We start from the raw sequence: 20,869 nt of genomic DNA, 5'->3' as shown, positions 1-20,869 counted from the left end.
CTACTTAACTTTTGTTCTATTTCATCCTTACTGACTGCCAGAGGTGGTTGTTCAGCACTGGATGACCCATAACAACAAAGTCACGGGGGAATGCCAATACATACCTCATTGAGAGGAAGCAGTAGAGGTGGGCAACAGGACCACACCCAGTGGATGGGGAGTGGCCACTTTCACCCGATAGAATCTGGAGAAGGTAGTCGGTGATGCCCAGGATGCCGCGTCACATATGTCCTCCAAGGGCACGCCACGCAGAGCTGCCCATGACGTAGAGACAGCCCTAGTTGAGTGGCACCTCACGCCTAATGGCAGGGGGCGACCATTCCTTTTATACGCATGGGTGATGACATCCACGATCCAATGCGACAGTCCCTGTTTGGAGAAGGCACAGCCTTTCTTAGGACCACCATAACAGAGGAACAGCTGTTCTGACCGTCTTATGCTTGTGGTTGAAGTGATATAGACTCTTAAAGCCCGCACAGGGCACAGCAGTCCTAACCTTTCCTCTCCTGCACGGGGGAGGAAAGCTCACGATAAGGTGACGATTCTCAGAGGAGAGCAGGAGCTGCTAACAAATGAAAAGGAACACGATCAGAAATTAGTTACGTTGAACTAGAGTCCAAGTAACTTTGACAAACTTGCAGGGAAAGAATGACTGAGATGTTTGTTGTCCTGAGGAGCTGATGAGGGAATTACAGACTGGCAACAGGCTAGCAGGTGGGTGTGGAACTGACAGCAGTCGGAGGGGAGTAAGAGATGCTCAGAGCTGACATTTCAACTGCTTAATCTTTCATTTCTTTTGGTTTAACTCAATGCTTTTGTCTCTGTTTTCTTTGTATCAGGATGCAGCAGCAGAGAGCAGACTCTCCTGAACCCAGCTGTGTGTCCATGAAGAGTGACTGTTCTATGGGTCATCTTACTGAGTTTAAAGATGGACAACCTGCTGATGGAAGGTAAGAATTTCAAACCGTGGTTCATAGAACTACGGTTGTATGAATCCTGGTTGACCGACAGAGGCGGTGCTTCAGCACTGAAAGTCTCCATCTTGCGCGTGCGCAGGTCGAGTGTTCACACCAACAAAGACGGCTGTGACACCGGCTAACCTATATCTTCCGGTGACATCAGAGGATCTGTTACTGCAGAATCTTCTTGCGAAACCACAAGGATTCTGAGTGACATAATGCTCTGGCGGTCATCCAGGATTTATTGAACCGTAGTTGCATACATAACTTTTGTTCTATTTCATCCTTACTGACTGCCAGAGGTGGTGCTTCAGCACTGGATGACCCATAACGACAAAGTCACGGGGGAATGCCAATACATACCTCATTGAGAGGAAGCAGTAGAGGTAGGCAACAGGACCACACCCAGTGGATGGGGAGTGGCCACATTCACCCGATAGAATCTGGAGAAGGTAGTCGGTGATGCCCAGGATGCCGCGTCACATATGTCCTCCAAGGGCACGCCACGCAGAACCGCCCATGAAGTAGAGACAGCCCTAGTTGAGTGGCACCTAACGCCTAATGGCAGGGGGCGACCACTGCTTTTATACGCATGGGTGATGACATCCACGATCCAATGCGACAGTCCTGACATTTCAACTGCTTAATCTTTCATTTCTTTTGGTTTAACTCCATGCTTTTGTCTCTGTTTTCTTTGTATCAGGATGCAACAGCAGAGAGCAGACTCTCCTGAACCCAGCTGTGTGTCCATGAAGAGTGACTGTTCTATGGGTCATCTTACTGAGTTTAAAGATGGACAACCTGCTGATGGAAGGTAAGTATTTAACATCCAGTAATCAGAGCAGCATTTACAGGAGTTCATTTAGTCATCATGACAGAACATCTTTAATAAGCTGAGTGCAGATTTGAGTCATTAAATGTCCTTAAACGTGATGTTTTCTTCACAGAGTTCAGCAGCAGAGCTCAGAGGTTCCCAGTGATCAGTCTGCACAGCAGCATCAAACACAGCTGGACTCCATATTTATGGTGTGTACATGTACAAACACACCTTTTACTATTAACTCCATCAACCACAGATGAAATACTAAAGTAGCATTCAGGTCCTAACAGTGTCCATGCTGCTCTGTTTAGACCAGCAGGCCTTCAGACTGACACATGAATCACATGTTGTGTTCTACCAGTTTAAATGAAATGTTCACTTTATCTTTCTGTTCCAGCTGCTGGAGGAGAACATTGTCACTTTTGTGAAGAACGAGCTGAAGAGAGTCAAGAGGAGTCTGAGTCCAGATAACCCAGAATGCTTAGAGAGTCAGAGTGAGGATGAGGAGGAGTTGGACGGTGAGGAGGAAGAGCAGAGGAGGAGCAGCAGAGACGCATTTCTGAAGATCACAGTGCACTTCCTGAGGAGAATGAAGCAGGAGGAGCTGGCTGAGCGTCTGCAGAGCAGTAAGAGGATTTTAACAGATTTAACACGATGGAGAGGAAATGGAGGACACATGAGAGAGGTTTATATTTCAAACTCTGCTGTAAATATGCTGCACACATCTGCATCAGATCAGAGGCTGTTTGTCCTCCACTGATGAGCTGAATAAAACTGATGGAGGAGGAAAAACTACACAGACACACTTACATGTTCAGATTTCTAGACTTTCTGAAGGATCCACTCACTGATTTCATTTGTTGTTTGTTCATTCAGGAAATCCTGCTGCAAAGTGTCGACGTAAACTCAAGTCTAACCTGAAGAAGAAGTTCCAGTGTCTGTTTGAGGGGATCGCTAAAGCAGGAAACCCAACCCTTCTGAATCAGATCTACACACCGCTCTACATCACAGAGGGAGGGACTGCAGAGGTCAATGATGAACATGAGATCAGACAGATTGAAACAGCATCCAGGAAACCAGTCAGACCAGAAACAACAATCAGACAAGAAGACATCTTTAAAGCCTCACCTGGAAGAGATGAACCAATCAGAACAGTGATGACAAAGAGAGTGGCTGGCATTGGGAAAACAGTCTTAACACAGAAGTTCACTCTGGACTGGGCTGAAGACAAAGCCAACCAGGACATACACTTCACATTTCCATTCACTTTCAGACAGCTGAATGTGCTGAAAGAGAAAAAGTACAGCTTGGTGGAACTTGTTCATCACTTATTTACTGAAACCAAAGAAGCAGGAATCTGCAGGTTTGAAGAGTTCCAGGTTGTGTTCATCTTTGACGGTCTGGATGAGTGTCGACTTCCTCTGGACTTCCACAACAATGAGATCCTGAATGATGTTACAGAGTCCACCTCAGTGGATGTGCTGCTGACAAACCTCATCAGGGGGAAACTGCTTCCCTCTGCTCGCCTCTGGATAACCACACGACCTGCAGCAGCCAATCAGATCCCTCCTGAGTGTGTCGGCATGGTGACAGAGGTCAGAGGGTTCACTGACCCACAGAAGGAGGAGTACTTCAGGAAGAGATTCAGAGATGAGGAGCAGGCCAGCACCATCATCTCCCACATCAAGACCTCACGAAGCCTCCACATCATGTGCCACATCCCAGTCTTCTGCTGGATCACTGCTACAGTTCTGGAGGATGTGTTGAAAAGCAGAGAGGGAGGAGAGCTGCCCAAGACCCTGACTGAGATGTACATCCACTTCCTGGTGGAGTGTGATGGAGGAGCTGGGACAGATCCACACTGGAGTCCAGAGAACAGGAAGATGATTGAGTCTCTGGGAAAACTGGCTTTTGAGCAGCTGCAGAAAGGCAACCTGATCTTCTATGAATCAGACCTGACAGAGTGTGGCATCGATATCAGAGCAGCGTCAGTGTGCTCAGGAGTGTTCACACAGGTCTTTAAAGAGGAGAGAGGACTGTACCAGGACAAGGTGTTCTGCTTCATCCATCTGAGTGTTCAGGAGTTTCTGGCTGCTCTTCATGTCCATCTGACATTCATCAAGTCTGGAGTCAATCTGCTGGCAGAACAACAAACAACATCATGCTGGTCTGAAATCTTTTTAGACAAATCTGAACCAACACATTTCTACCAGAGTGCTGTGGACGAGGCTTTTAAGAGTCCAAATGGACATCTGGACTTGTTCCTCCGCTTCCTCCTTGGTCTTTCACTGCAGACCAATCAGACTCTCCTACGAGGTCTGCTGACACAGACAGGAATTAGCTCACAGACCAATCAGAAAACAGTCGAGTACATCAAGAAGAAGATCAGTGAGAATGTGTCTGCAGAGAGAAGCATCAATCTGTTCCACTGTCTGAATGAACTGAAGGATCGTTCTCTAGTGGAGGAGATCCAACAGTCCCTGACATCAGGAAGTCTCTCTACAGATGAACTGTCTCCTGCTCAGTGGTCAGCTCTGGGCGTCATTTTACTGTCATCAGAAGAAGATCTGGACGTGTTTGACCTGAAAAAATACTCTGCATCTGAAAAGACTCTTCAGAGGCTGATGCCAGTGGTCAAAGCCTCCAACAAAGCTCTGTAGGTGCACACAGAACTATCCAGATTAATGTAGTTTAATCTTTGTTAAAGTAATATTTACAATTGTTTTCTTTTGTTCTGCTGATTCTTCTCCAGGCTGAGTGACTGTAACCTCTCAGAGAGAAGCTGTGCAGCTCTGTCCTCAGTTCTCAGCTCCCAGTCCTCTAGTCTCAGAGATCTGGACCTGAGGAACAACAACCTGCAGGATTCAGGAGTGAAGCAGCTTTCTGCTGGACTGGAGAGTCCACACTGTACACTGGAAACTGTCAGGTTATTATTCAGATGTTTTAAAATTAAGATCTTGTCATTATTTGTGCATTTCATATATTCAATATGTGATGTTCTTACTTTAACAATTGAAAACTAAAGAAAGAAAGCTTGTATCTGGTCAGTGTTGGATATCCTCACAGCAGACTGGAAATTCAGGTTAATGTTAAAATGATTGAAACTTATGACACTGTTATATTTTCTTTATTTAATATATTCATCATCTAACTTATAAAAATCTGAATTTATCCAGGCTGGGTGGCTGTAACCTCTCAGAGAGAAGCTGTGCAGCTCTGTCCTCAGTTCTCAGCTCCCAGTCCTCTAGACTGAGAGATCTGGACCTGAGTAACAACAACCTGCAGGATTCAGGAGTGAAGCAGCTTTCTGCTGGACTGGAGAGTCCACACTGTACACTGGAAACTCTCAGGTTAGGATTCAGATGTTTTAAAATTAAGATCCTTTCACAGTTTGTTTATTTCATTTATTTATTACGTGATGTTCTTTAACAATTGAAATTAAACAACGAAAGCTTGTACCTGGTCAGTGTTGGGTATCAACACACAGCAGACTTGAAACTCAGGTTAAAGTTATAATGATTGAATCTTATGACACTGTTGTATTTTCTTTACTAAACATATTCATTAGGTAACATGGCTGCTCATAAAAATCTTATTTTTCAGGCTGGGTGGCTGTAAACTCTCAGAGAGAAGCTGTGCAGCTCTGTCCTCAGTTCTCAGCTCCCAGTCCTCTAGTCTGAGAGATCTGGACCTGAGTAAGAACAACCTGCAGGATTCAGGAGTGAAGCAGCTTTCTGCTGGACTGGAGAGTCCACACTGTACACTGGAAACTCTCAGGTTAGTGTTCAGATTTTTTAAAATTAAGATCCTTTCACTATTTGTTATTTAATATCTTCATTATGTGATGTTCTTTAGCAATTGCAAACTAAACAAAGAAAGCTTGTTAAAGTGATTGAAACGTATGATACTGTAGTATTTTCTTTACTAAACATATTCATTATGTAACATGGCTGATCATAAAAATTAATTTTTTCAGGCTGACTGACTGTAACCTCTCAGAGAGAAGCTGTGCAGCTCTGTCCTCAGTTCTCAGCTCCCAGTCCTCTAGTCTGAGAGATCTGGACCTGAGTAACAACAACCTGCAGGATTCAGGAGTGAAGCAGCTTTCTGCTGGACTGGAGAGTCCACACTGTACACTGGAAACTGTCAGGTTAGTGTTCAGATGTTTGTTTATTTATTTTTTATATTTTTTATTTAGTATTTTCAATTTAAGGAAAAACAAGTTGACAACAGGCTGTCAAGGGAAAACAAACAAAAAACAAACAGACAAAAACATGGGGGCTCCTCAGTTGATAATATTATTATTAATAATGTCTCATCTTCTTGACGCTTTACCCGTGGTCGGGTCGCGGGGGCAGCAACCAAAGCAGGGAAGCCCAGACTTCCCTCTCCCCAGCCACTTCGTCCAGCTCTTCTCGGGGGATCCCGAGGCGGTCCCCCTTTCCTGGGTCTTCCCTGGGGTCTCCTACCGTTGGGACGTTCCCCACAACACCTCACCAGGGATGGCGTCCGGGGCGCATCCTAACTAGATGCCCAAGCCACCTCATCTAGCTCCTCTAAACGCGGAGGAGCAGCGGGTCTACTCCGAGCTCCTCCCGGATGACCGAGCTTCTCACCCTATCTCTAAGGGAGAGCCCAGCCACCCTACGGAGGAAGCTCATTTCCGCCGCCTATACCCGCGATCTCGTTCTTTCGGTCACTACCCAAAGCTCATGACCATAGGTGAGGGTAGGAACGAAGATCGACTGGTAAATCGAGAGCTTCGCCTTTCGGCTCAGCTCCCTCTTCACCACGACGGATCTGTGCAGAGCCCGCATTACTGCAGATGCCGCACCGATCCGCCTGTCGATCTCTCGCTCCATCCTTCCTTCACTTGTGAACAAGACCCCGAGGTACTTGAACTCCTCCACTTGGGGCAGGATCTCATCCCCGACCCGGAGAGTGCACTCCACCCTTTTTCCGGCTGAGGACCATGGACTCGGATTTGGAGGTGCTGATTCTCATCCCGGCCGCTTCACACTCTGCGGCGAACCGATCCAGTGAGAGTTGGAGGTCACGGTCTGATGAAGCCAACAGGACCACATCATCCGCAAAAAGCAGTGACCCAATCCTGATGTCACCAAACTGGACCCCCTCAACGCCCTGGCTGCGCCTAGAAATCCTGTCCTTAAAAATAATGAACAGAATCGGTGACAAAGGGCAGCCCTGGCGGAGTCCAACCCCGGGCAGGGGTGGCAATACTTATTGCCCCCCGGCTTGATGCCTTTCACCAGTGGCAACTCCAGAGTTGAAGAGAGTCCAACCCCTCTTGAGAAGACTGGTTCCAGAGCCCTTGCTATGTGTCGAGGTGAGGCTGACTATATCTAGCCGGAACTTCTCAACCTCGCGCACCAGTTCAGGCTCCTTCCCCACCAGAGAGGTGACATTCCACATCCCTAGAGCTAGCTTCTGCAGCTGAGGATCGGACTGCTAAGGTCCCCGCTTTCGGCTGCCGCCCAGCTCACATTGCACCAGACCCCTTTGGCCCCTCCTACGGGTGGTGAGCCCACGGGAAAGGGGTCCCATGTTCCCTCTTCGGGCACAGCCCGTACTCATCGTAATGGGTCTCGTGAGCTACGCTTTGTTTGGTCCCTCCCCCCAGACCTGTTTGCCATGGGAGACCCTACCAGGGGCATGAAGCCCCCGACAACTGAGCTCCTAGGGTCATTGGGACACGCAAACCCCTCCACCACGATAAGGTAGTAGCTCAGGGAGGAGATATATAATGTCCAATGTCCAATGTTAATGTGTAGCGTCCTCTATTGTTTTGATAAAAGCAGTCAATTTCTCCCATTTCCTGGGAAAGGTCGCTCCTCTAGTTCTGAGGGAAAAGGTCATCTTTTCCATTAAACATATTTCCTTCACTCTGTCCAGCCATTGGTTAAGGCTTGGAGACTCAGTTTTATACCAGCACTTTGTTATAGCTTTTTTACAAGCCATCAACAGTATTTTACATAGATACCAGTCTTTTTTAATAATCACATTCTCATTTAAGACACAAAAATAGAGGACCATCACATTTTTAGGAATTGTGTATCCCAGAATCTTTCCCACAGACATACATGGCTGTTTCTGGAGACCCTGATACATTTTAGAAATTATTTTTCTATTCTTCTTTTTATAGGCTTCAGTCAGGATATCTATCACTGTATTGCCCTCTCCAGACAATGTTGGTTTGATTCTTTTGCGATAGTAATCTCTTATTTGCAGGTATCGGAAGACATTTCATGGCTTTCAGAAACTTACAGAAAGAAAAATTAACAATGAATTTGATCATCAGAAAATAATCTAATTTATGTGATTATTAATGAAGCAACGTCTGCCATGATAAAATCAACACCTGGTCATCATATCAAAAACTGTATATTACTTCATATAACGTCACGTTTATCTTATATATCTTAAACTTAACGTTAGCTTAATAAACTATGTTAGCATTCATGTTATCAAACATTACCTTTCTAGTTAACGTTTGACCTATTTGACCAGACAATAAGACACTTTTACTGCGCATTTTATTGAGAAAACAGCTTTCTAGCCACGTAAAGTTTAAGCTATGTTAGTGTTAGCAAAAGTTAGCTTTCTAACAGCTGTAACAGCTAGCTAAAAGACACATTCACGTAGCTTACCTTTCTTTGTGGTGCAATTGCCCCTACCCTTTGGAACACCCTGCCCCCTCCTATCCGTTCCACTACTTCTCTGTCACAGTTCCAAAAGCACCTCAAAACACACCTCCTCTCTCTTGCCTACCCTCCCTAAACCCCCACTCTGCCCCTACCCCCCTACTCCCACTCTTGTAACGCGACCTTGGGTACCTTGAAAGGCGCTATATAAATCGAAGTTATTATTATTATTATTTGTGGGTTATATAGTGACGGATGAAGTTGGATGTTGTGGTGGTCGTGTCACTGATTTTTGAGCTGCAGACTTTGCATACCACTGTTCTCTTCTTCATACCATCATCGACAACATAATCCTTGAACCCAAATTGAATTATTCTTGGTTTAGCCGCCTCCATGACTGCTGCTCCTGTGTTGACCTGCTGACCGCTGTTTGTCCATGCCGTGTGCTGCGTGCATCGCACTGTAAAATCACACGATCATGTTTAAAAAAAAACATAATTTCTAACGTAATCTAACTTAAAAAAAAGTTGCAAAAAATGCAAGTACTTAAATTAATGTCCTTTCGAGTCATCTGTCTCAAGTCTAGGTCAAGTCTCAAGCCATGAAGACCAAGTCAAAGTCAAGTCGAGTCTTTTATCAGTGTTAGTCAAGCAAGTCTCAAGTCCTCAGATTTGCAACTCGAGTCCCCCACCTCTGGTTTTTACCCTTGACTATCGAGAGCTCTGATGCCACACAGCCTACCACTCCATGTCCAATCCGGAAGAGCCATATTCAGATGTTTTAAAATTAGGATTCTGTCATCATTTGTTCATTTCATATTTTCATTATGTGATGTTCTTTAACAATTCAAAACGAAACAAAGAAAGCTTGTACCTGGTCAGTGTTGGATATTCACACATCAAACTTGAAACTCAGATTAATGTTAAAGTGATTGAAACGTATGATACTGTTGTATTTTCTTTACTAAACATATTCATTATGTAACTTGGCTGCTCATAAAAATCTCATTTTTTTCAGGTTGAGTGACTGTAAACTCTCAGAGAGAAGCTGTGCAGCTCTGTCCTCAGTTCTCAGCTCCCAGTCCTCTATTCTGAGAGATCTGGACCTGAGTAACAACAACCTGCAGGATTCAGGAGTGAAGCAGCTTTCTGCTGGACTGGAGAGTCCACACTGTACACTGGAAACTCTCAGGTCATTTTTTATGATTATGTATATAAAGTAATATTTTATTTTCCCCAGTTTCTAGCTTACATGAAAAGTTCTTATACTAAAAATATTTTCTGTACATTCTGAGCCGATGTGTTGTAATATTAAAATAGTAAAATTCCTTTCACACCAACATGAGTCAGAGTATATGTTTCTGTCATTTAATCTTCAATGAAGATTCAGTGTGCATACCGTAACATAAAACATCAGTGAATTACTAATACATCTTCTTACTTACAATATTTAACTTTAAAGACATTTCTTTTGCCAAAGTAAAAACAGAATGGCATCAGATTAAACTCTGAGCTTCAGCAGTTTCAGCCTACAGCAGCAACATGTGCTTTCTCTCCTTCTACTAACCTAAGATGTATCTGCATGACTCCAACATACAGCAGGGGGCGCTGAGTGTGAACATAAAGGCCTGAAAGACAAAATCCTGTTTATTGAGTTGAGAATGTTTTAAAGCTCATTAAATGAACTGTTGTGTGTGTTCAGTCTGTCAGGATGTCTGATCACAGAGGAAGGCTGTGCTTCTCTGGCCTCAGCTCTGAGCTCCAACCCCTCCCATCTGAGAGAGCTGGACCTGAGCTACAATCATCCAGGAGACTCAGAAGAGAAGATCCTGTCTGCTGGACTGGAGGATCCACACTGGAGACTGGACACTCTCAGGTATGGACAGAAAGGTGGACACTCTCAGGTATGGACAGATGGACACTCTCAGGTATGGACAGACAGGTGGACACTCTCAGGTATGGACAGGTGGACACTCTCAGGTATGGACAGACAGATGGACACTCTCAGGTATGGACAGACAGGTGGACACTCTCAGGTATGGACAGACAGGTGGACACTCTCAGGTATGGACAGATGGACAGACACTCTGACTAACTAAGGGACTTCATGTTTAATGGTGGATATGAGTGAAGGTGTATGAAGCTGATTGTGTCTTTGTCTCTTCCTCCAGGATGGACCATGGTGGACTGCAGACACTGAAACCTGGTCTGAGGAAGTGTGAGTGTGTTTTCAGTTTGATTCATGAGAACTTTGAGAAAAACTGGATGAAATATGTAAAAGAAGTGAAAAAAGTTCAAAATGATTGAAAATGTGTTTTGTCAGAAATGGGCGTGGCCTAAACTGACATTTATCTTGAACCAATGAAACCATGAAACAGAAATTTCCTTCTGTTCGTCACAGTTCAGGAGTTAAAAGAGAAATGTTTTATAAATGTCCACATGGTGGCGCTACCTGCTCCAAAATATCCCTCATGTCTCTCCTGCAGATAAAGTTCATTCATTCATACTGACTTCAGCTGTTTGGAGCATTTGGACAAAAATGTGTTTGTAACAGACGACAGTTTGAGATGAAAATAACAGACTTGATGTGCAAAGACCTTCACTTTACACCAAACTTGATGAAAAAACATGAATATTACTGAATATCACTGTCATGTTGACTGTTCATGTTCTAACTGAACTGTTAAAGGTTCACTTACTCTGTATGTCCAAAGCTTTCAGTCACATCAGCAGAAATACTGTAGAAAGACTTGGGACGAATGTTAAATGGAGGAGCAGAACAACTTCCTGTTCAGGCCAGGACGGAGCAGGAAATATGAAATAAGAGAGTTGAGATGCAGCCTTTGTTATCAGGCTGTGTGACTGTGTGCACACCTGTTTCTGTCTGCTGGTATGAGGCCAAAACAGTCGTCATGGAGACACTTTAAGTTTCAATGGTTTCAGTAAAGTAGTTCATAAATCAACAGATGATAAACTGCAGCTGTATTGTGTCTCGTTCTCTCCATCAGATGCCTGTGAACTGGAACTGGATCCAAACACAATGCACAGAGAACTCAAACTGTCTGACAACAACAGGAAGGTGACAGATGTGAAGGAGGATCAGTCATATCCTGATCATCCAGACAGATTTGACTCCTGGTATCAGTTGTTAAGTAGAAATGATCTGACTGGTCGATGTTACTGGGAGGTCGAGTGGAGAGGATCAGTTAATATATCAGTGAGTTACAGAAGAATCAGAAGGAAAGGAAACAGTGATGACTGTAGGTTTGCAATGAATGATCAGTCCTGGAGTCTGAGGTGCTCTGATGGTGGTTACTCTGTCTGGCACAACAGACATTCCATCTCCTCTTCCTCCTCCTCCTCCCCCTCCTCCTCCTCCTCCTCCTCCTCCTCCTCCTCCTCTGTCTCTAACAGAGTAGCAGTGTATGTGGACTGTCCTGCTGGCACTCTGTCCTTCTACAGAGTCTCCTCTGACACACTGATCCACCTCCACACCTTCAACACCACATTCACTGAACCTCTGTGTGCTGGGTTTGGGTTCTGGACATATGGTTCCTCAGTGTTTCTGTGTCCTCTGTAGGAGGGAGAGTCTCTCTGTGTCTCTGTAGGAGGGAGAGTCTCTCCTGTGGACAGAAACTCTGAAATCAAACATCACACACACTCTGCACTGTGAAGCAGATCTGTCTCAGACTCAAACACTCAGTTATTTTTCCTTTTACATGATTCATTGATTAGTTTCAGTTGACTCTGCTGTTGTTACTGTCAGGATCCAATGAGCAGCATGCAGCTCTATTCATGTTTCAAGCATGATTAAATAAAGAACTTTTGGATCACCTTTAGATTAAAAGCTGATCCTTTTTTAATCATTTATAGACCTCCAAGATACTAATTCATTGATGAGTTTGCTGAACTGCTGTCAGTTATCTGCACTGACTACAACTTTTTTTATCATAACGGGATTTTAACATTCACGTAGACAATAACATGGACAGTAATGCCAAAGAACTCTCTGCTCTACTTGACACTTTTGGCCTTTTGCAACATGTGAAAGGACCAACACACACTCTGGATCTGGTTATCTCTAAAGGTGTTGACATTTCTTCTGTTGATGTTAAGGACTTGGCTCTTTCTGATCATTTCTGTGTGTTCTTTCACTTACAGATCATTCCATATGTTCAGTTAACCTCTGTGTCTGTTAGGAGAAGGTACATAAATGAGAATACCAGTGCAAAGTTTATGGAGGCTATAGCTATGTCACCAACTGTGAGTGCAGAGTCAGTTGATGAACTCCTGGATAATTTTAACTGGAAAATCTCAAATGTCATGGATGCTGTTGCACCTATTAAAACTAAAACTAAGACGACCTTGATCAGACAGAAAACACCGTGGAGGAACACTATGATGGTAAAGGCTTTAAAAACAGAATGCAGGAAAGCAGAGCGTAAGTGGAGAAAAACTAAACTTCAAATTCACCTTGACCTCTACAAACAAAGTATTCGTAATTTTAACTATGAGTTACTCAAAGCTAGACAGCGACACTTTTCTGAAATTATTAATAAGAACATCAACAACACTTGCACTCTGTTTGCTATGGTTGATAAGCTTACAAACCCCCCTAAACAGATAGCTCCAGAACTCCTTTCCACAGAAAAATGCAATGAATTTGCTTTTTCAGTGAAAAGATCCAGTCCATAAGGTTAAATATCAACAAACAATAAAATGATGCAATCCCTAAAACCTCCCAGGAATAACTCAACTGCGATGTCAGAATTTAAAACAGTTGACCAAAAAACCAAAGAGGAAACAGTTCAGCATCTAAAACCATCAACATGCTGTCTTGACAAAATGCCATCAGACTTTTTTAAAACTATTGTGAACTCTGTCCAAACGGATTTGCGACAAATAATAAATAGCTCACTTCAATCAGGCACGTTTCCTAAACCCCTAAAAGTAGCTGCCATTAAGCCACTCTTAAAAAAGAGAACGCTGGATGCTTCCATGTTAACCAACAACAGACCTATCTCAAATCTTCCTTTTATAGCCAAGATCATTGAGAAAGTGTTTTTTAATCAACTCAGCAATTTCTTGAACTCCAGTGGCCTTTTTGACAAAGTTCAATCAAGCTTCCGACCACATCACAGTACAGAAACAGCTCTTATCAGAGTGTTACATGACATAAGGTTAAACACTGACTCAGGTGTCAGTTTTGGTCCTGTGGGATCTCAGAGCTGCGTTTGACACTGTGGATCACAGTATACTGTTGAACAGGTTGGAAACTTGGGCAGGACTCAGCGGAACAGTCCTAGAATGGTTCAGGTCCTACTTGGAGGAGTTATTTTGTGACCATTGGAAGTTATGAATCCGATCGAGTGGCTCTGACATGTGGAGTTCCTCAGGGGTCAGTTCTTGGACCCCTTCTGTTCAGTCTATATATGCTGCCTTTGGGTCAAATTCTGCAGAACTCTAATGTAGACTATCACAGTTATGCAGATGACACGCAGATATACCTAGCACTGTCCCCGGATGACTACAGTCCAATACAGTCATTGTGTCACTGTTTAGAGCAAGTAACTCATTGGATGAACCAACATTTCCTTCAATTAAATCAGGACAAAACTGAGGTAATTGTTTTTGGCAATAAAGAGAAGAGGATTGCTGTCAGTAAACATCTCGAGTCACTCTCTCTAAAAACTAGCGATAGACTCAGATCTGACCTTCAGCAGTCACATCAAATCAATCACAACAGCCTTCTATCAGCTTAAGAACATCTCCAGAGTGAAGGGTTTTATGTCTCAAATAGACCAGGAGAAGTTGATTCATGCTTTCATCTCCAGTAGACTCGACTACTGTAACGGTCTTCTGACATTAAACAGCTGCAGGTCCACCAGAACCAGAACAAAGAGATCAGAGCACATTACTCCAGTTCTAAAGTCTTTACACTGGCTCCCAGTCAGCTATATAATAGATGTTAAAGTTCTGCTACTGGTCTACAAATCACTGAATGTTTTAGGTCCAGAATACATGAATGACATGTTAGTAGAATAATCACCCAGTAGAGCTCTGAGATCTACCGACTCAGGTCAGATAGTAGAGCTCTGAGATCTACCGACTCAGGTCAGATAGTAGAGCTGAGATGTACTGACTCAGGTCAGATAGTAGAGCTCTGAGATCTACTGACTCAGGTCAGATAGTAGAGCTCTGAGATCTACTGACTCAGGTCAGATAGTGGAGCTCTGAGATCTACCGACTCAGGTCAGATAGTGGAGCTCTGAGATCTACTGACTCAGGTCAGATAGTAGAGCTCTGAGATCTACTGACTCAGGTCAGATAGTAGAGCTCTGAGATCTACCGACTCAGGTCAGATAGTAGAGCTCTGAGATCTACCGACTCAGGTCAGATAGTAGAGCTGAGATGTACTGACTCAGGTCAGATAGTAGAGCTCTGAGATCTACTGACTCAGGTCAGATAGTAGAGCTCTGAGATCTACTGACTCAGGTCAGATAGTGGAGCTCTGAGATCTACCGACTCAGGTCAGATAGTGGAGCTCTGAGATCTACTGACTCAGGTCAGATAGTGGAGCTCTGAGATCTACTGACTCAGGCCAGATAGTGGAGCTACTACTAGCAGAACTGAAACCAGGTTAAAAACACTTCTCTTCTCCTGTGCTTATGATTGAGCTCTTTATTTCAAAGCACTTTACATTTTAATGTTTCATTTGCACTCTATGTCCTTTTAATGATTTTAAAGCTAATCATTATTTTATGCTGCAACCTTATATTTAATGCTCTATTCTAGTATTTTATTTCTCTCTCTTTTCTATTTTTCTGTACTTTGTTTTAATTTTTTTATTATTAGTGTGTGTGTGTGTGTGGGGGGGGGGGGGGTTAATTGTATGTTTTAATGTTTCCATGTTTTTACTATTATTGGGTTTTATTTTTATTTATCAAATTGCATGTTTTCAAATGCTTGTTTTATGTAAAGCACATTGAGTTGTCATTGTGTATGAAATGCTCTCTATAAATAAAGCTGCCTTGCCTAACAACATCTGTCCAGCTGTGAAAGCCCACAGTGTTTTTGTGCTTCTCACATGGATTTGATCTCAGCATCAACAAGCAGTTGGTGCGCACTAAACAGTCCATTTGGACCAAAAGCTCTTAGTTTAATTCATTTTCGTTGGTGTGAAAGCATCAATCGCACTCGGGTGCGCGCTAAGCCAAGCGGACCGAGACTTCCAAAAAGAGCTGGTCTCGGTCCGCTTGACTCCGCACCCAATGCCGACCTACCGGAAGATGAGGGAACGTCAATCGGACCAATTTTGATTCGTTTGCAGGTGTGAACGCGGACCACACCGCAGTCTGTATGCTACATAGTAACAATTTTACTGCCTGGTGCATAATAATCGAACTAGTGGTGTGAAAGCGCCCTTAGGGCGTACTCACACTAGGCAATCATACCGTGCCCAAAGCACGTTTGCCCCCTAAAGTGCGGATTATTTGGTTAGTGCAAGTGTACCGTGCTTGAGTACAGTACACTTCCCTGGTACACTTGGAAGAGGTGTGCTTAGGCACGGTACACTTGGCCACGCATGCGCACTAGGGATTCATATTTTTCCCGAAAATAAGACATTTTAAATGCCGGGAAAAGAAGCCAATTTTCCAGGGAATCCCGGGAAAATCAATGATTTTTAAAAGGCAACACTAGCTGAGCCCTGGTCATTTCAAGCAACACTAAATGCATATATGGGTTCCCAATCCGACCATTTTTTGTGTATTATTTTATCATTAAGGCAAAAGAACTCAATTTATGTCCATCGACATTATAATGAAAAGGCTATAGGCTTAATATTAGTTTGCATCCAGCGTGCTGCGTGGACTTCATTACATCTGCTGCACCGCTGCTACCACAATTATGAAATGCTAAGTTTATTGTCTGTGACTGTGACCTTCATAAAAGTAATATTTTACTAATCTGCATTATATAAACTAACTTTAGTTAAAGTCATTCGGCGACTTCTAAGTCTTACTTTTACTGGCGTAAAGAGTTGAATCAGTACGTCTGCTTTTACTAGAGTCTTTTTTACACCAGTATGTAGTACTGCATACTACACAGGCAGGACTCAGAAGAACAAGCTTAACTTTTTAGTCAGTGCGTTGTGTTAACTGATCGGCTGTGTTGTGTTTTACCGGCACACAGCACGCCAACACACACCTGTGCATGTTTTATGAGAGTAAACTGTCTATATGTTTCTGTGCAACGTGTCGGAGGTAACCGTGCTTGAGTATACTTGGGTTTGAGGTAATGTGACATTGACAGGCGGGGTCTGCTAAAAATTTAAACGGGGGGGCCGAGACCGGCAGCAATACCTGTCTCGCTCCCCATTGACCCTAATGTAATCGTCTTTTTTTTCCCAAAATAATCTCACTCTGTCTTCGCACTGAGCTTACGCGCTCATTTTAAGGAATATCTGAATAAAATGAACACTGTCAGAATCTGCCGGCTTCTGTGTCTCTCACGGTGTTTTCGGTTTTTGGACAGGAGTTACGGTTTTCTCACAGTTTGCAATTGTTCGGGACCTTGTCAGAAGCCAAATTCTGGGGCATTTTGAGAATTTTTTCAAGCAGATTCTCACATCGGCGTAGCAACCATAGAGTTTTTATTTTTATTATTGTGTTTTGTTTTGTTTTTTTAATTGTATGTTTTTATTCTTACTGTTAAAGGGTTATTTTTATATAAAGCACATTGAGTTTCCCCTGGGTATGAAATGTGCTGTATAAATAAATAAAGGCTATACTCACATAATGGAGCTTTGTTCTGTTATAACGTTAAAAAAACAACCAAATCACAACGTACGTTATTCACTGATTCTGTTGTTAGCTGAGCAGTATTCTCCTTATTTATCTTTACTTTTACTGTAATACTGCATACTACATCACTATAATACTGCAGTACTTTTACTGTAATACTGCATACTACATCACTATAATACTGCAGTACTTTTACTGTAATACTGCATACTACATCACTCATAATACTGCAGTACTTTTACTGTAATACTGCATACTACATCACTCATAATACTGCAGTACTTTTACTGTAATACTGCATACTACATCACTATAATACTGCAGTACTTTTACTGTAATACTGCATACTACATCGCTCATAATACTGCAGTACTTTTACTGTAATACTGCATACATCACTATAATACTGCAGTACTTTTACTGTAATACTGCATACTACATCACTCATAATACTGCAGTACTTTACTGTAATACTGCATACTACATCGCTCATAATACTGCAGTACTTTTACTGTAATACTGCATACTACATCACTATAATACTGCAGTACTTTTACTGTAATACTGCATACTACATCACTATAATACTGCAGTACTTTTACTGTAATACTGCATACTACATCGCTCATAATACTGCAGTACTTTTACTGTAATACTGCATACTACATCGCTCATAATACTGCAGTACTTTTACTGTAATACTGCATACTACATCAGTCATAATACTGCAGTACCTTTACAGTAATACTGCATACTACATCACTCATAATACTGCAGTACTTTTACTGTAATACTGCATACTACATCACTCATAATACTGCAGTACTTTTACTGTAATACTGCATACTACATCACTCATAATACTGCAGTACTTTTACTGTAATACTGCATACTACATCACTATAATACTGCAGTACTTTTACTGTAATACTGCATACTACATCGCTCATAATACTGCAGTACTTTTACTGTAATACTGCATACATCACTATAATACTGCAGTACTTTTACTGTAATACTGCATACTACATCGCTCATAATACTGCAGTACTTTTACTGTAATACTGCATACTACATCACTCATAATACTGCAGTACTGTTACTGTAATACTGCATACTACATCACTCATAATACTGCAGTACTGTTACTGTAATACTGCATACTACATCACTCATAATACTGCAGTACTGTTACTGTAATACTGCATACTACATCACTCATAATACTGCAGTACTTTTACTGTAATACTGCATACTACATCACTATAATACTGCAGTACTTTTACTGTAATACTGCATACTACATCACTATAATACTGCAGTACTTTTACTTGTAATGGAGTATTTGTACATTAGTGTATTAGTAGTTTTATTGCAGTAAAGTATCAGAGTACTTCTTCCAGTACTGTTAGTAGTAATAATATGATGTGATAACAGCCTGATGAATGTTTTTAGTTCAGAGTCACTTTGAGTTTGTTTCTGATCAGATTAAATCCAACCCTGAACTCAGGATCTAGAAACTAGTTTAACCTGTTATATGACGCATCACCTGGCAGGTATTTTTATCTCTGTTCATTTCCTGGTTGCAGCAGTTGTTTAACTTTTCTCTCTCAGCTGTGACGCAGATATTTTCCTCGTGTGAAGCTTCGGTAAGTGACAGTTTTCAGTTATTTGACAGTAAAAAGTGTAAAAAGCAGAAAGTGAAGCTGCTGTTAGTGTTGAGAGGAGCTCAGCTCAGTTAACAGCTGACTCTGATTAGTCCAGGACTGAGTGGAATCAGCTTCGATCCAGAACAGATTCAGACGTATTTGTAGTTTTTCCTTTTTCTCTCAGTCCAACATTTTGTCAGTTTGGTCTTTCTATAATAATATTATAAATACTCAGTTGTGTACTATATAGTAGTCTATATACTTTATACTATGGAGTAGTCTATACTACAGAGTATACAGGGAGCAGATGTTAAATGTATCATCATGTTAATGGAGGTCTTCCTCTGACAGGAAACAGCTAAAGACTTTCTGATATTTAATTACATTAAACTGATGAAATGTTTACTGTTACACGTTTTGAATGCAGAACTTTTACTGTAATAAAGTTATTTCCCAACTTGACACTATTAACGTCACAGAGATAATTAAATCAGTAGTTTAGTACGCAGGTGACTGTAGGACAAACTACATGATGAAGACTGATGTTTGTGTTGCTGCCTCTTCATCATTTAAAATGTTAATTAATTGATCAAACTGACTTTTCTCATTCACTCAGTTCTTCTGATGAATGTGGTGTCATGTTTCATAAAGAAAAAGAGACACACTGCTGCCTGTAGTATTCCTATTTATATTCTTATTTATATTCCTTCTAATAAAAAATGACTTGTGAAGCAAAAATATGGAGTTTTCTTACAAACAAACATAACTGCCACCTTCTGGAAAGAATGAGCAACTACTCTTTTAAACCATCAACTAACAAATTAACTATTATCTGTTATATTAAATTATATGTGTATGCTTTTAACTGTAACAATACTTAAATGACTCGTGCTCGGTGGTAATCAGAAAAACACTCCTTTAATAAAGCAAAAGTTGGTACAAAGATGATCAGACAAAAAGCAGGGTCCTAAAGGTAGCAACTGGTCAAAAACACAAAAGACTCACAAGGGAAATAGAAGAGAGGCTGGAACGCTGTCACTGGGGAACGAGACAAACAGGTTAAATACTCTACAGGAAACTAGTTGAACTGTTGATGCTTTTAGATTCAACATCCTCACAGACAGAAATGTGTTTTTACTTGTGCAGCAGTTTCACTTCTCTACTTTCCACAGATATTTTCTCTGTGGGAAGCTTCAGGAAGGCGGGAAACACACGAGGGCAGGAAGGACCTGTAACAGGACAAGGGGGGGGGGGGGGGGGGGGTTTCAAAATGAATCAGGAAACATAAGACAAGACACTAGGAAACAAAAGTAATAATATTAATAATAACAATAATATTTCTGTAAAATTTCTATGATCAGTCATTCTGATGTTACAGACTCCTCTGTATAGATATAGTTTTAATGTAGATGTTTGGTGTAACCTGGGAGTGGAGCAGCACTGATCATACTGCACTCAGCTGCTACAGTACATGTATGTATTTAGACAAATGTCAGCTCTATTAAACTGAAATTATAATCATAATGATAATATGGAGAATAAGTTGAGGCCTACATGATGATCCTGCAGTCCTAATATAAAGTATAAAGTATAAATAGAGAGGGAGAGGGAGGAGGTCACAGGAAGACAAACAGCAGAATAGCTTCACAAAGAACAGCAGGACAGCTTGAACTTCATTTATTGTTCAGAGAGAAAAAGACAGGTGAGAAATGATCTTGGATTAGATTCCTGTCCAGTGAAATAGTAGTGTGTTGTTACACAGGTACAGATGTCATTACTCTGATGTCATTAGATTAGTAGAGAATGAACAGAGTCAGAGAGCAGCAGCAGGGTAACAAGGTGGAGGAGAGAGGGAGTCATGTGGCTCATTTACCTTCTGAGGAAACTCTGAATAAAGTCAGTCTGCTGCTTCAGCTTTACTGTCATCACACAATCCAGGACTGTACAGTGAAATGCAGCTGAGACACAAACACATG

General features: G+C 42.0%; 1 protein-coding gene across 1 annotated transcript in view; it reads left to right on the top strand.

Annotated features, from left to right (window-relative positions):
* Positions 1-20,869, top strand: part of LOC133993699 (NLR family CARD domain-containing protein 3-like) — a 79,532-nt gene that overhangs the window by 47,954 nt on the left and 10,709 nt on the right. Inside the window, exons 10-11 of the mRNA XM_062432714.1 lie at positions 840-950; positions 1,907-1,985. Of these exons, the coding sequence (XP_062288698.1) occupies positions 840-950; positions 1,907-1,985 (190 nt within the window). The remainder of the gene's footprint in view (positions 1-839; positions 951-1,906; positions 1,986-20,869) is intronic.

The sequence above is a fragment of the Scomber scombrus genome, chromosome 14 (assembly GCF_963691925.1).
Source record: "Scomber scombrus chromosome 14, fScoSco1.1, whole genome shotgun sequence".
NCBI classification, from domain to species: Eukaryota; Metazoa; Chordata; class Actinopteri; order Scombriformes; family Scombridae; genus Scomber; species Scomber scombrus.
The sequence above is the reverse complement of the archived record's forward strand: the minus strand, read 5'-3'. Positions and strand labels throughout refer to the sequence as shown.